At 36.8% G+C, this 14,537-nt stretch overlaps 1 protein-coding gene across 1 annotated transcript in view; it reads right to left on the bottom strand.

Moving 5' to 3' along the window:
* SLC26A5 (solute carrier family 26 member 5) overlaps window positions 1-14,537 on the bottom strand; it is a 47,778-nt gene that overhangs the window by 10,020 nt on the left and 23,221 nt on the right. Inside the window, exons 7-13 of the mRNA XM_027838887.1 lie at window positions 12,485-12,567; window positions 10,367-10,514; window positions 9,123-9,236; window positions 8,291-8,368; window positions 7,959-8,054; window positions 6,325-6,431; window positions 550-619 (exon numbers count right to left, since the gene is read on the bottom strand). Coding sequence (XP_027694688.1) covers window positions 550-619; window positions 6,325-6,431; window positions 7,959-8,054; window positions 8,291-8,368; window positions 9,123-9,236; window positions 10,367-10,514; window positions 12,485-12,567 — 696 coding nt within the window. The remainder of the gene's footprint in view (window positions 1-549; window positions 620-6,324; window positions 6,432-7,958; window positions 8,055-8,290; window positions 8,369-9,122; window positions 9,237-10,366; window positions 10,515-12,484; window positions 12,568-14,537) is intronic.

The following is a 14,537-nucleotide window of genomic DNA, read 5'->3' as shown; positions in this document are numbered from 1 at the left end:
TGTGTGTGTGTGTGTGTGTGTGTGTGTGTGTGTGTGTGTGTGTGTGTTTATGATTACGTATGAGTCGCAACTTGTCTGCACCTTAATTTTCTTGTTTGTAACATGGGGAAAATAATAACTGTACAATTTAGTTTATTTGCTTTATAAGTTTGCCTTGGGAAATGTGCTCTGTAAATCTTAAAATTTAAATATGTTATTATAAATCTATTATTATTCATTTAAAATGTTATCTTTCACTCAAGTCCTAATCTGATGCTTCACTGTGGTGTGGAAGTGATATCTTGGGTTCCTTAAAGTTTAGCAGAGTAAAAGTTCTGCCAGGTCTTCTTAGGCAATTAAGGCCAAGCTCTGCAACACATAGTTTATCTGTCTTCTGTAGGACCAGCTTCACTAAGTTTATAGGGTCTTATCACCATAAGGTTGGCCACCGGGTGATGAATTGTATTTTGACCAAGTCAACTCAAAAGGACCATCCATGAAGACTTAGAGGAGTTGTGATCTACAACCACTGAGGGTGTACTGAAGTGAAGGTTTAGAAGAAGCTCCTACCTCTTCATATGCATCTATATCAATATATACATCCGTGTTGGGAAGCTGACCAAGAACTGTGTAGGTTGGACTGGAAAAAAGAAAAAGCATATTATGGTATCATCACAATAAAGAAAAGGAAACAGTTTTTACACATATGGATCAGTGTCACCAGCAATATCTGATAACTACAGTTTTTTTTCTTTTTTGGGTCTAAAGCTGGAATTTCATTGATTTAGGGAATATTCAATATATGGAAAATCCCTTTACTGATGCAGATCTGTAACTCTTTAGCAAGCTATAATTTTAGAGTTGAAATGACTTGCCCAGGGCCACACAACAAGTGTGTGTCAGAGGGAGGACCCAAATCCAGGTCATCCAGATTCAAAACCTCTATCTGCTATACCAAGCTCTGTCTGATCTTTTCATAGAATATCCAAAACACAATGCATTTTCTAGCTCACTAATACATAGGTTCTTACAATCTCCCCAAGAATGGGAATGTCTCCTTCAAAGACAGGAGAAATATGAGGCAGAGAGAACTCCCTTGTCTATACTGTATGTCCCAGGCTAGGTTTTCAAACCTATAAACTTGTATTTAAAAAAACAAATTGGTGATTGTGTTTTGATATAATTGTTTTCCTTTGCAATCTCATGTATTTTATTTTATGCCTCTAACGCCATTATTCAGGGATCCATAGACTTTACCATAGTACTAAATGAGTCCATGACATAAAAAAGATTAAGGCCCTTGTTCTGCCTTCCCGCTCTACTGCTTAGATGGAGGACAAGGAATCCTCTTAGCAGAGGAAAGATCTCTCTCTTTTTAGTCTCAGTTTCTCTCTAATTCATTCTATACAATGCCACTGAATTAATTGAATTAGCACTGAATTAACCTTGAAAAAACACATTTGTGATACTTCTTTGCTAAAAACCAAAACCAAAAACCAACTTCTAGTGGGTACTTACTGCTTGCTGCCAAGGAGAAACTCCAAACTCGGCATAACTTGGCTTCACCTTAGCCATACAAGCTTTTTCCCCCACTATTACTCAATAGGAACACTCCCCTCCTCTGGCTACACCAGTTTTACTGTCCTGTGAACACCTCCATTTGTTCTTCATTCCAAATTTTTTCTCATGCTATTCTCTCTACTTTGAATCATTTCTCATCTTCTCTCCATCTAGCCAAAATCTTACCTATACTGCAAGGTCTAGTTATGCCTCCCTCCAAACAAGGTTCCATAGGAAAAAACAAAAAACGTCAGTCAAGAATGTGGAGAAAGTTCTCCTTAAAAATCTTATTAAAATCTGTTTAAATGTATTTAAAAAATTATAACCTCATGTTTTTAGATTTTGAAACTCCTATCCCTTTTCATAAATTATTCTATGTCTAGGCTGAATGCTGGATGCTAAAGAACTGTTTAATAAAAAATATTAATTGAAATGCAAAAATTAGAATCTGGCTTGAGGAAGCAAAGGGATAAAAAATGTCAAGAGAAAGGGATATTACTTCCCTTCAGAATTCCCTTCCATTTCTGCCAAATCATATGGATTTAAAAGGATAGGGTTTTTCTCATTTCCATGGTAGGGAGAAACAGTATAAAGAATCCTGGGTACAGCTGACTGAGTCACGAAGTCTTTGGTACTAGATCTGGAAAAAGAAGTAAAAACTTGTAGTAGGAGGTAGACAAGTGAGGAGGTGCTGAAACTTAACATTTGCTACTTCCTCTTCTTTCTCTCATCCCAGAGGTAGCTGGGTAGATAGAGCCCTGGACCTGAAATCAATAAGACTCGACTCTCCCAACTGTTAGCTTCAGTGCTAACTTTTTACTTTAGAACCAGCCCTGAATCATCAATTGATGCAAGGGCATCTCCAGTTGGATTCTCTTTAAAGAAAATCATCCTTTTAAAAAGATTTTAAACACACATTTTAAACTAAATTCATTGTCTTTGCACCCAAACCAGCTCCTCTTCCTAACTTTATTTCTACAAATGGCACCACTGTGCTTCCAGTCATGTAACTAAGCCACCAAGTCCGGTAGATTCTAGCTTTATACCGTCTCTCATAAAATATTCCTTCTCTCTTCTGATGCTGCTACCATCACTGTGTGGGCTCTTTACCACCCCACACCTAGAAAGCAGTCTAGCAATAGCTTTCTGGTTATTTCCCTGGCTTGAATCTCTCCCTACTCCAGTCCACCCTTAGCTGACAAATCGATCTCTTTAAATCATAGATTTGACCATGTAATCCCCAAACTCCATCGAATAAACTTCAGGGACTCCCTATTACCTCCAGAATCAAATGTAAAATCCTTTGGCATTCAAAATCCTGCATAATCTGGTCCCTTCCTACCTTTCTCTATTCTCCCACTCCATCCCCCGCTTCCCATACTCTGCAATCCATAACGCTGCCCTCATCCTTGTGTACACATGCACACACACACACAAAGTATGATACAAAATATAGAATGATATAGGTTAAGGTGTGATCCAGAAAAGTGCTATAAGAAAATATGAAGGGAAAAATAACACTTTCAGGAGTGAAAGGATATGGAGTGAGGTTGAGGAAAAGCTTCATGAAGAAGGTTCAACTGTAGCTGAGCTTTGAAGAAGGAAATGGATTTTCAAAAAGAAATGGATATGTGGAGGCAATGGGACATGGGACATACTTTGAGTGAATGCCAAGAGACAGACAAGTGTAGGCTGAGTTCAGAAGAAAGCTAGAGGTACAGTTGAGATGAAACATAGACTCATCAAAGAGGTGTTGTATGAAATGATGTTGGATGAGTAGGTTGGAACCAGACTGTTAGGGAGACAAATGCTCAGTTGAGACCTTTGTCTTTTATCTCACAGGCCACAGGGAGCTGTTGGAAGTGTCTGAGCAGGGTCATATAATCAGAATTGTGTACTGGAAAAATTATTTTGCATTACATTATTATTCAACTGTGTTTATGTTTTGTCTCCCCAAGGAGATTATATACTCCTGAAAGTCAGGAATGGTTACTATACCTTTTTGATATCCTACTCAACATGAAGGACACAGTATATAAATATTTCTTGAGAAGTAAAATGGAACTGTAGATATACTGTGGAATGACTTTTGACCCTGAGTTTAAGGATTCAGGCATGACATGGTCTTTGTCCTCATGGAACTTTCAACTGAGTAGGTGATTATTATGAATTCACTTGAAATCACTCAGTGATTCAACTAAACCAGTACTTCACACATGATACAAGGCAGCATATAATAAAGGCAAAGAAGACATCCAGATAAATAATTCCTAGTTTATTTGAGGAGAGAGGAAGGGAGGGAGGGAGGGAAATAGGGGGAGAGGGAAAGGGAGAGAATGAGGGAGAGAGAGAGAGGGAGAGGGGAAGGGGGAGTCAAAAGTGAGAGAGGGAGAGACAGAAAAGGAGGGAGAGAGATCACTTTCAGTTGAATGAATGAATTTATTAGTGAATTTATTATGGATAATGTGTGGGTTAATCCACATATCATTATGAAAATATAGCTATAAATGATTGAACTTCAGGGAGAAAGACTATTGCCAAGAAGTACAAATTAAAGGAGAAGGGAGAAAGTTTGTGGATGTGGGAAACAAAGACCCGGAAATACTGGGTAAGATCATCTATTTTTACTTCGTGAGTATCAGGAATTAGAATTATCAAAGCAAATGGTAAGAATTAGTGTCCAAGTTAAGACTGAATCAGTAAATTCTAGGGCTACAACTAACTTGCTAATAATGACAACTATTTTGTTCTTAACTAGGATCTTTTGGTACAAAGGAGCAGAAGGAAACTGAAGATAGATTTGCAGGGGTGAGGAACCCGGGGCCTTGAGGCCACATGTGGCCCTCTGGGTCCTCAAGTGTGGCACTTTGACTGAAACCAAACTTCACAGAACAAATCCCCTTAATAAAAGGATTTGTAAAACTTGTTCTGTAAAACTTGGACTTAGTCATAAAGCTGCACTCAAGCACCTAGGAGGCCACAGGTTCCTCACCCTTGATAGCATATCCTGAAAAATGAGGTCATCTTTTTTCTTTTTTTAAATTCTTTTGTTTTGTTTTGTTTTTGGCATTCCAAACTTTACCTTTGCTACTTCTATTTTCTATGTGGATGACTTCCAACCTATATCTTGAAAATTGATCTCTCTTTCAATGCCAATTTCCTGATTCCAGTTGCCTGCTGGACCACTACCCTTATTAGAAACTTGAATTTAATATGTTCAAATGAATTTTATCATCTTCTCTCTAAATATTTTCTTCCTCCTGTCATCTCTACTTCTATCAATGGCCTATCATTCTCCTCATAACATAAGCTGGTGTTTTTACCACAGAATCATCTTTGACTTCTCTCACTAATCCGACAAATTAATTCTGTCCCACCATGTCTCAAATTCATCCTATTGTTGACATTCCCATCACTGCTGCCCTAGTTAAGATCCTCATTATTTGTATCTACTGCAAAAGTCTACTAAGTGAAGAGGTAAGCATATTTTCCAGACCAAATATTGGGACTCACGGTCTAACAAAAGTCATTCTTTTAGCACAACCTCATTAAATATATGTTTTCTTTTCTTGAAATTGCTAATGTCTACTGAGGTGCAGTGCATAGAGAACTGGGATTGGAGTCAGAGAGATCCGAGTTGAAACACAGCCTCAGAGACTCACTACTGTGTGATCCTGGGCAAGTCAATTAAATTAAGTCTGCCTCAGTTTCCTCAGCTGGAAATGGGAATAACAATAGCACCTACAACCCTGGGGTGTTGTGAGATCAAATGAGACAATATTTGTAAATATTAATAAATGCTTAATAAATGTTTATTTCCTCCCTCCCTCTTTTTCTTCCTTCTTTCCTCTAACCCCTCCTTCCTCTCTCCCTCCATCCCTTTCTTCCTTTCTTCCTCTATCTGGTCTACCTTAGCTGTAGCTGGTATATTAGCCTCCCTGAAGCTCGATTCTCATCATGTCCTGCTTCTGTGAAACAACAATAAACCTTCAATAGGTCACCACTGTCTAACAAATAAAGTCTAAACTTTATTTCTCATCCTGGTTTTAAAGGCTTTTGCTATTCTCATTTTAACCTATGTTTTCAGCTTCATCTTTAACTCCCGCCCGCGTACCTATGTTTCAGCTAAACTATAATTCTCATTGTTTCACAAACACGACCCGTGCTTTATCAGTTCCAAACCTTCGCTCATACTCTCCATCCTGCCTGGGATATCCTCCTCCAATTTCTATCTGTCTGCATTCTACTATTCTACAAGACTTACCCTTCTCCTTCATAAAAGTTTCTCAGTTCCTTTTAATTATCTGTGTTATGTAAGCTCCTGTAAAACTTTGTACTATTCTTATGGAAATTAATAATATTTGCTTATATTATAGTTATGTATGTACTTGTTTCACTACCTCTAATAGATAATAAAATCCTATTAGATTATAACCTGCTTGAGGGCAGACATTGTATCTTGTCCATTTTGTACTCCCTAAAGAGCTTAGCATAGTATCTGGCATGTAACAGGTACTCAACTATTTGTTGAATTGATCTGAATTTTAACAAGTCTTTCCTTGCTCCTCTCCTTCTCACTCTTTAAGTATGTATATATGTATATGTATGTGTGTGTGTGTGTGTGTGTGTGTGTGTGTACCCCCTCTTCTGCTTTTTGTTCAAACTGAATGAAAATAATCAAAGGACTCCAATTTCACTCCATACTGAGACTACAATATAAAACCATAATTTTAACTTTAAATATAGTATTATAATATCCACACATAGACTCACCACCCAACTCACCTTTGTGTTCTGTAAATAACAGTCATCAGAGCAATTATCACTGCAGTTATTAGACCATAGTCTAATCCAAGGAACAGGGAGGAAACAAAAGTGGTAAGCCAAATAGTCTAAACCAAAACAAGAAAGCTTTGTATTAAAATAGTTTTAAAAACCCAGTAATTATAAAAAAGTAACTAACAGAATGGTGATCAGATAATTTAATATCCCTACCTAGACAGCACATTCACAATTCTTTCAGCTGCTTTTCTCATTGTATCACAATACTATTCCTTAATTACCTCTATTATATACTCATTTAATAATCATTTAAATTTTTTTCCCTAAAAATATAAGTTTGAAAATATGGTATGGTATTTTAAAAAGTCTTATCTTAGATGGGCACACATTGAACAATGTAGTATATGTACTTTCTAAGTAAGGAGATTTGTCTTCTAGGCCTTCACATAGGTGTTTTAGGGAGAATTTTCAAACAGCATGCAGGTAGATTCAGAATGACATAAAATATTTTTCTTCTGTTAGTCAATAACATTTCTTGAGCATTCTTACATACATATACATACACAGTAATTTTTCCTATGTCTTATTCTCTCTTCTAGGGAGATTATATAAAAAAAAGGGTTAGTGTTCTGAAGGATAATGCAACTTACTTAAAATTCATCACTACATTCAGTTAACATTCATTTAAGAGTTTGAGATGAAGATTTTATAGATCAATTTCAAGGGGATCACAGGAAAAAAAAGTCCAAACGATGTGGTTGTGTGTGAGATGTTAATGGAAGCTTTCAGAATGCTGCAAAGGTGAACCAGAGTGTAACTGTATTAAAAACCAGTTTATGAAACAAATCCTACTGCTGTCCTTCCAATTTCTAATCTTTATACAACGTAGGAGGCAATGTGGAACGGTGGAAGGATCTGGAGTCTGTGCACCTGCATTAGGATCTTCCCTCTGATGCTTACTAGGTAGGTGACAAAGGCAAGTCACTTTGCTTCTTGGGGCCTCAACTGCAAAAAGAGAGTTTTCTTAACTGTAAAATGAGAGGGTTAGATTTAGAGGCATCTGAGGTCTCTTCGAGCTCCAGATCTATGATCTTAAGCTAACATAAACGTATTGGAAGTGTTAAGTAAAATTAGATGAGGGACATACCACTTCAAAAGGCAGAGGAAGATTGCATATATCATAGGACATGACTGTTTAGATTCTGGGTAACTGAAAGTAATAATTCTTTTAGAGAAAAATTTAAAATTAATAAGTTGCCAAGAAACCACAATGAAAAGAAAATAACTGGACATACATCATTTTACTTGGAGCAAATATAAGCGTCTTCTGTTTGATTCAGAATTAAATGCAGATAATTGTAGCAAATAGATTTTGTGTATGTCATCAGATCTTTAAATCACCACCTTTACAGATTGGAAAGTATTGGCATTTTCTGTTCAATAATTATTATTATTCTGAGACTGTTGAATCAGTTGCTACGTCTGAGCTCCACCTTGAGGATTTGGATGAGTGTTCAGGTATATGTCCAACAGTTTTACATGTCTAGCTGGTTTTTATTGGGTTAAAATGTTCTTAATATGCCAATATCATATTAAGCTGTAGATTTTCTGAGATGGATTTGTCTATATTCACTTACCAGTTCTATTTTGCTGGTCCTCCAGAAAAAGGGGAGATCTGAGAATTGCATAAACATTCCTTTCAAGTTCACAATCACGATGGCCGATAGCACCGCCTGAAACATACCACGACCATGCATTCCCCTTTTCTGATGTCCAGGGCACACAGCTTTGGCATCATCACTTTTCCCTCATGCTGCTCATCCCCATTCCCATTTCCATCTCATTTCCCACACACTGATGAGAGATTTTCAGTTTGTTAGCTAATCTAGACTTGGAGGACTGGGCCTGCATTCCAACAGCAAATGTCCTGCACATGCACAAAACTCCAAGACAAATCCAAGATACATACCTGGGGCAATGATTCGAAGAGAAAGCCAATGGCCAATATAACCAACAGAATCAATAAAGAGGCTAAGCAACCTGCAAGCTGAATAAGACAAAATGTACTGAAGGGGTTTCTAGAAAAGCAGGCCAGTAGGTGGGGTCTCATTTGTCTGATACTTTGAAAATTACTGGTAAAGATATGAAACAAGTATGGATTTAGAAGCCACCCAAACCATCACCTAGCCCCATTGCCCCCTCCCCCTGTCTAAAATTTTCAGTTGCTCTTATGGGTCTTGGTTACACATAGAGATGCTCAAATACCCTGACCATTTCAAATACCCTTGCCCGAAGTGGGTGACAGGAAGCTGAAAGCCCATCCTCATGAGATGTCCGGTGCAGGCCTGGAGACACATGAGAGGTTGGGATAGTTTGGATGGGTGTTAGAGCTGCTGACATCCCTCCCATACTTAGTCACTGCCTGCAAGGATAAGTTTTCATCACAGCACATGACAGTTTCCCACGTCTGAAGTTTTGGGTGCACAGGTGCTAGAATCAGAGTATTGTACAAACATCTAATTTAGTTGAGGGCAGTAGCTCCTCTTTACAGATCTAGCTTTCTGTAGTTCAGTTCAGTTCAACTAATTACACCTTTCTCTGCAGAGCTATATAATTTACTGTAAACTCCCTAAATCCCTTCTCCCCAAAAAGTTGATTAGAGATGTAGAACTCCATGGAGCACCCATTGGCTCTGCTCTGCATGCAGAGTAGCTTTCCTGGGGCTCAGGAGAGAGCCGAGAGGTTAAAATGTATGATTACCACCCCACTTACGTCTCCCTAAAGTCCATCTGCATACACACCTGCGTGTTTCCTCCAGTACTCTCTTGAACAAGACTCCGAGACAAGGAACATGAAATGGAGAAAGTTTGGAAAAGTGATCCAATGGTATTGCATATGCCTAGAGCGATGAGTTCCTTTTTCATATGAAAACAAAATAAAGAAAACCTAAGCAGTTCTTCAAAAAGACAAATATATTAGCCTGGTCAATAAGCCTCTATCTTATCTCTCAGCTCAGGTACTGTAATTGTTTAGCACAATCTTGGTGAGGCTGAAAAGTAGTGTGAGTCTTTACTCCTGGGTTGGAGGCACATATCACCATTCTGCCCTCTCCCCAACTTTCAAGTTCAAACAGAAGATAATTTCACAAATGATGTTAATTCTTGCAGAAGAGTCCCTGAAGAATGGACACAACTCTCTATTTTAGTAAATGTATACAAAATTGCTTGTTTACTTAAATTCCAACAGCACTATGTACCACTATGACTGTATTCCAAAGTAATATCCTTTGGGTTGCCAGAGGAGTTCTTTTTTAAGGATCACATTAGTAATCTGTATTTTAATAACAGTAACTTTTACATATCTGAATATTCTCATCAAGCACATAGTATGTTGCAATATCCATATTAATACCAGTATTCTGTGATTGTATCTGCCCTTTCATGCAAGAGGCAAATACTTTAACAGCTCTGATACTCAAAAAGTTGAAAACAAGGACAACTAGAGAACTATTTATTTGAAGAGTGAATAGCTAAAAATCAAATACTGCAGAGGTCAATATGAATAAGCTGTACTTCCCTGGTAGAAAGTGAAAAGGTTTTGGGAAAAGCCCATTCAAACTATGACAGCTAGTGACCCCCTTGAGTAAGTTCTGCCATAGTTTGAATGTATTTTTCAAGCTTTCAACATAAAGAAGGAGCATCATATGCAATGGATTCTGCTTAAGTGGTTCCACTTTCCTAATTCTGTCCCTACCTGTGTCTATCTAAGTCTATGCTTTGGAGTCTAATCTGATGAAATGAGGTTATTAGTAACAACTAATTCACAGATGTGATTAAAGCTAGAAGTAGAACAGAAATTCCAGTATTGCCTAAATATCTGCTGCTGATTGTTAAACATTAATTATAGGGTGAAAGCAAGAAGACTGCTTTTCTATCCAATCTTTGGATCAAAATATTTTAAAAGTCCATCAAGCTTTGTAGTTGAATCCAATAAAACATCTCATTGCATTTTTGTGAACAGTTCTATAAAAATGTTATAATTTTACCTGATTCCCATCAACCTGGTAGCCGTGTTTAACTGCAAAGATTTTGGCCATTGAGATGGTCACTGAAAATCCAACAATTGCAATGGCAATAGCATCAACATAGACAAGATGGAAGAGGCTGGAATCTGGAGTAGCTGGAGCTAATAACCTGAAAAGGGGAATTTACTTTACTATAGATGTGATAATATGGTGGGAAGCCCTCTGAACAGAGAGTAGCACTATTCTTTAGGGTTTTAATTTCTTTTGAGATTTTAAAATTTCTTTTCTCTTGGTTCTAGCATGGCCATTTTATTGTTAAAGAAGCCTTTTCTTTTAGTGTAGAATTTAGCTGACACCTCTAAAAATTTAACCCAAGTAATTAACTGGTTAGGGATAGAAGAATTTCTGGCTTAGTTTTATTAATTTTATGTTCTCACAATGAACACTGGCTAGTTGTAAGTTCTAGAGCAGATTTCCTAATGTTTGTTAATCAATTTACAAATTGACCTGATATAAAATTTTCTCTTCTGTTGTCTTATATATGCAAATCTCTTTCATCTCCATTTGCTTGCCATAAAATTTACAAATTTACCTTTGAAATGTAAATGTTTACTTTTCTTTCTGGTGTTGTAAAATACCAATTACATTCTTCTTGCTGATAAAACTAAAGAACATATAACAAACTCTGGAAATTCAATTCAGAGTTTGGTGGTCATTTAGACACCATGAGCTTATGCTCCAAGTATATATTAAATTGTAAAACAGTTATTAAAACTATGATTGGCAGCAGTATCTATCAACAGATCCATGAATATTTCCATCACATAAATGAAATCTTCAAGTTGAAGTACACTGTTAATCTAGTTTTGCAGAAAGAAGGATCGATATTCCTTACCAAGTGTGAAAAGAGGTTCTTTCTATGCAAAACCCAGTTACATTAGAAATGCTAATTTAGTGGTTTATGTCACTCCAAAGTAGATACCATGCCACTGTCCTGACTCAAGGTAGAAAATGAAAGCTACCACAACTGGGCATTTGTTTTATACATATATATATATATGTATGTATATTATGTATATGTGTGTATATATACACATGCTATATATGTGTGTGTATATGTGTATATATGTGCATATATATGTGCATGTATACATATATGGATATATATGTATACACACACATGTACGTATATATGTGAGTAGGAAAACAACAGCTGCTGGCCAGGGTCCTAAGAAGGACATCAGCATTTCTCTGACTCCATGGCTCCCAGGAAGTTGACCTGTTATACTGTAGTTGTAAAGGTGACTGGGAAGAAAGAAAGAAAGGAGAGGTAGGTGAGTTCTCTTTGTGGCAGAGCACTACAACTTTGTTGGAAGGGATTGGGGGATTTATTGTTCCTATTTGGCTTTCCTTGAGTGTCTATGTTTGTGTTTTTTTGTGATATACGTGTCTCTGGGGAAGTCTTTTGTGCCAAGTTGGGTTGCAAGCTGTGGAGGATCTTGGGAACTCCAGACACTAAAGAATACAGTGATGATGACTGCCATTAAATCAGTGACAGCTGAATCCCTGCCAACATTTTATGAGCCCTTCTTTCAAGTTTGTCTGTGTCAGGGACATTAAGACCATTGTAGTCAGAGGTCTGAGGACTCTGACCATGAGTAAGACGGAAATTGGGCAACAAAAACATCATTTCTACATCCCATATACCTCAGGGTATCCTTGTACGGCATCAAACAGCTGGGGATGAATGAGATTGCCAGATACTAAGGGACCACTGGAATTTAACAGCAAAGAAAGTGTACTGCTGTATATTTCAGAGACTTTTTCTCAGAAGAAAAAAAAAGATACAATAGAATAATGGGCTCTGTGCATTAAGTGAGAAGAAAATAAGGTAACAAATGCGTAGAAAAGTGGTAGATAATAGATAATAGATAATTTTAGGGAATTATATAGATCTAAAACCCATAACATGGAATTTCTCCTTAAGTGAAAGTGTACTATATTCAAATCAAGCTACTTAAAATATAAGAAAGAAATGATCTGTAACTGTGTTGTGAGTGTATATTAGTAGGCAATAGTGTAGATTAACAATACTTTCATTGATCATTCCAGCTCAAAATAAAAACATATATTCCCTACCCCAGCGGGAGTGATCCAACAACATCCACTTTGTAGGATTCTTCTAAATTAAATCCTGCTGAAATGCCAGTTCCTATTATCACCTAAAAATGTAACAAATTCAAGTTTACCTTCAAAGTTAAAAATACAGAGCTGCAGAAACAAACCCCCAAAACTTGTGACTGACCAATTCTCATTCATAATACTTACTCTTACAAGAATAAATATAGCTAAGCCATTGTACCTTCTAATTTTTTTAATATAAATAAATAAGATTCACTTTACTGTTTTTACATATAATAGTAACCTTTGTTTAAAAAAAAATTCTCACTCTATATTATGGTGTGTGACTGCTTGGTTCCATTAAAGCAATCAAGCAAAGAGAAGCAAGCAAAATTGATTAAAAATGCCTATGTGTGCCAGGTACCGTGCAAGATGCTGAAGATACAAAGATGAAAACAATCCCTACTTTTGAAGTGCTTACATTTTATCAGGGGAAATTACACATATAAACCTCACAGATAGAAGAAAAGCCAGAATATACCCAAAGTAAGGTGAGAGGGGTACTCTCCCTGAGCCAGTTCTTTTCCAGAAACAAGGTATCATGTGAAGCAAATAAAGTGAAGCTCTAACCAGGGAACTCTAGGTACCAGCCACGAAAATCAGTGAACTGCAGCACAGGAGGAGGGCTCACTCTCACCACAATTGGTAAGAAGGAGCCCTTCAGTGCTACAATTTCCTGTCCATAGACTGTTGAGTTCTATGTCTCACCTAACACTAGTTATTAGAGGAAAGGACTGAGGGGAAAGAGGGATGCTATTAGAAGTCTTTGCATCAGCAGACTACACCCATCTTCTCTCCACCTTCAGCCACAGAGGCAGGATTGGAAGTGGAATTCTGTGAGCACTTAAAATATGCTTGACGTAGGCCACAATTTCGCTTAAGTCTTGTTCTAATGCCAACAAATCTGTATTTTCCATAACAGAACACTGTTTATCATAGAATTGCTAAATGTTGAGGGTCACTCTTGGTGAGGGGCAAGGAAGAAAATAAAAAGAGAGAGAAGTTGACAACATATCCCACATCAAGACAACATAGACACTGATGCTTGATGACTTCTATATAAAATTTTAAATGTGAATGCAGGACAAATAGAGTCAAATGCATTGAACATGGCCATTTCTTTAAAACTAACTTGCTGACATGTATGAAAAGAAGCAGAACGAAGTAAGCAGGACCAAGAAAATAATATAAGTAATGACTACAAGAATGTAAATCAAAAGAGCAGCAAAAGGCAGATGAACTCTGATTAGTTTCAATAACTAACCCAAGTTCCAGAGAAAAGATCGTGAAACATATCTATATTCTTCCTATATTAGAGGCACCACATATCATCTCTGTAGACAGTTGGTTTTGTTTAAGCATTTTTCTGTGTTACAAGGGAGGGTTCAATGTGGTGAAGGGATATATCAGAAAATGACTTTTTAACATTAAAACAAAATGCATCAAAAGCAAACCCAAATAATTAATTGAATGGGAAAAATACCAACAACTTTGCATCAGATTTCTCAAATAAGGGTTTGTATCCAAGATATACATAGGACCAAAAGCCCATTCCCCAATAGATAAATAGTCAAATGATATGAACAAACAATTCTCAAAAGATGGCAAACTATTAACAACAATATTGCTAATACAAAACATTTATTAAAAAACACACCCAGAAAGTTAGGTAAAAAATTGAGCAATGATGACAAAGGATGAGAATAGTCAGCGTAGAAGGTGTTGTAAGATGAGTATATTAAAGCATTGTTGAGAATCCTCTCTTATGTTCTGCTGTGCACATGGCATTGCTTTTTTTTCTTTTCTTATTTTGTATTTAAATTTATAATGTTTCTTTTTCTTTTCTTATTGTGTATTTAACTTAAATTTTTTTTTTTTAAAAAGCACTGTTGATGGAGCTGTGAATTAGTACAATCCTTCTGGAAAGCAATATGGAATTATAAAAATAAAGTAGCTAAAATTTCCATACCCAGAGATTCCACTGCCAGGCATTTAAGAAGATCATTGTTAA

This window comes from Vombatus ursinus, unplaced genomic scaffold (assembly GCF_900497805.2).
Source record: "Vombatus ursinus unplaced genomic scaffold, bare-nosed wombat genome assembly UNPS02014830.1, whole genome shotgun sequence".
Taxonomy (NCBI): Eukaryota; Metazoa; Chordata; class Mammalia; order Diprotodontia; family Vombatidae; genus Vombatus; species Vombatus ursinus.
Note: the sequence above shows the minus strand (reverse complement) of the source record. Positions and strands in the feature narration are given on the sequence as shown.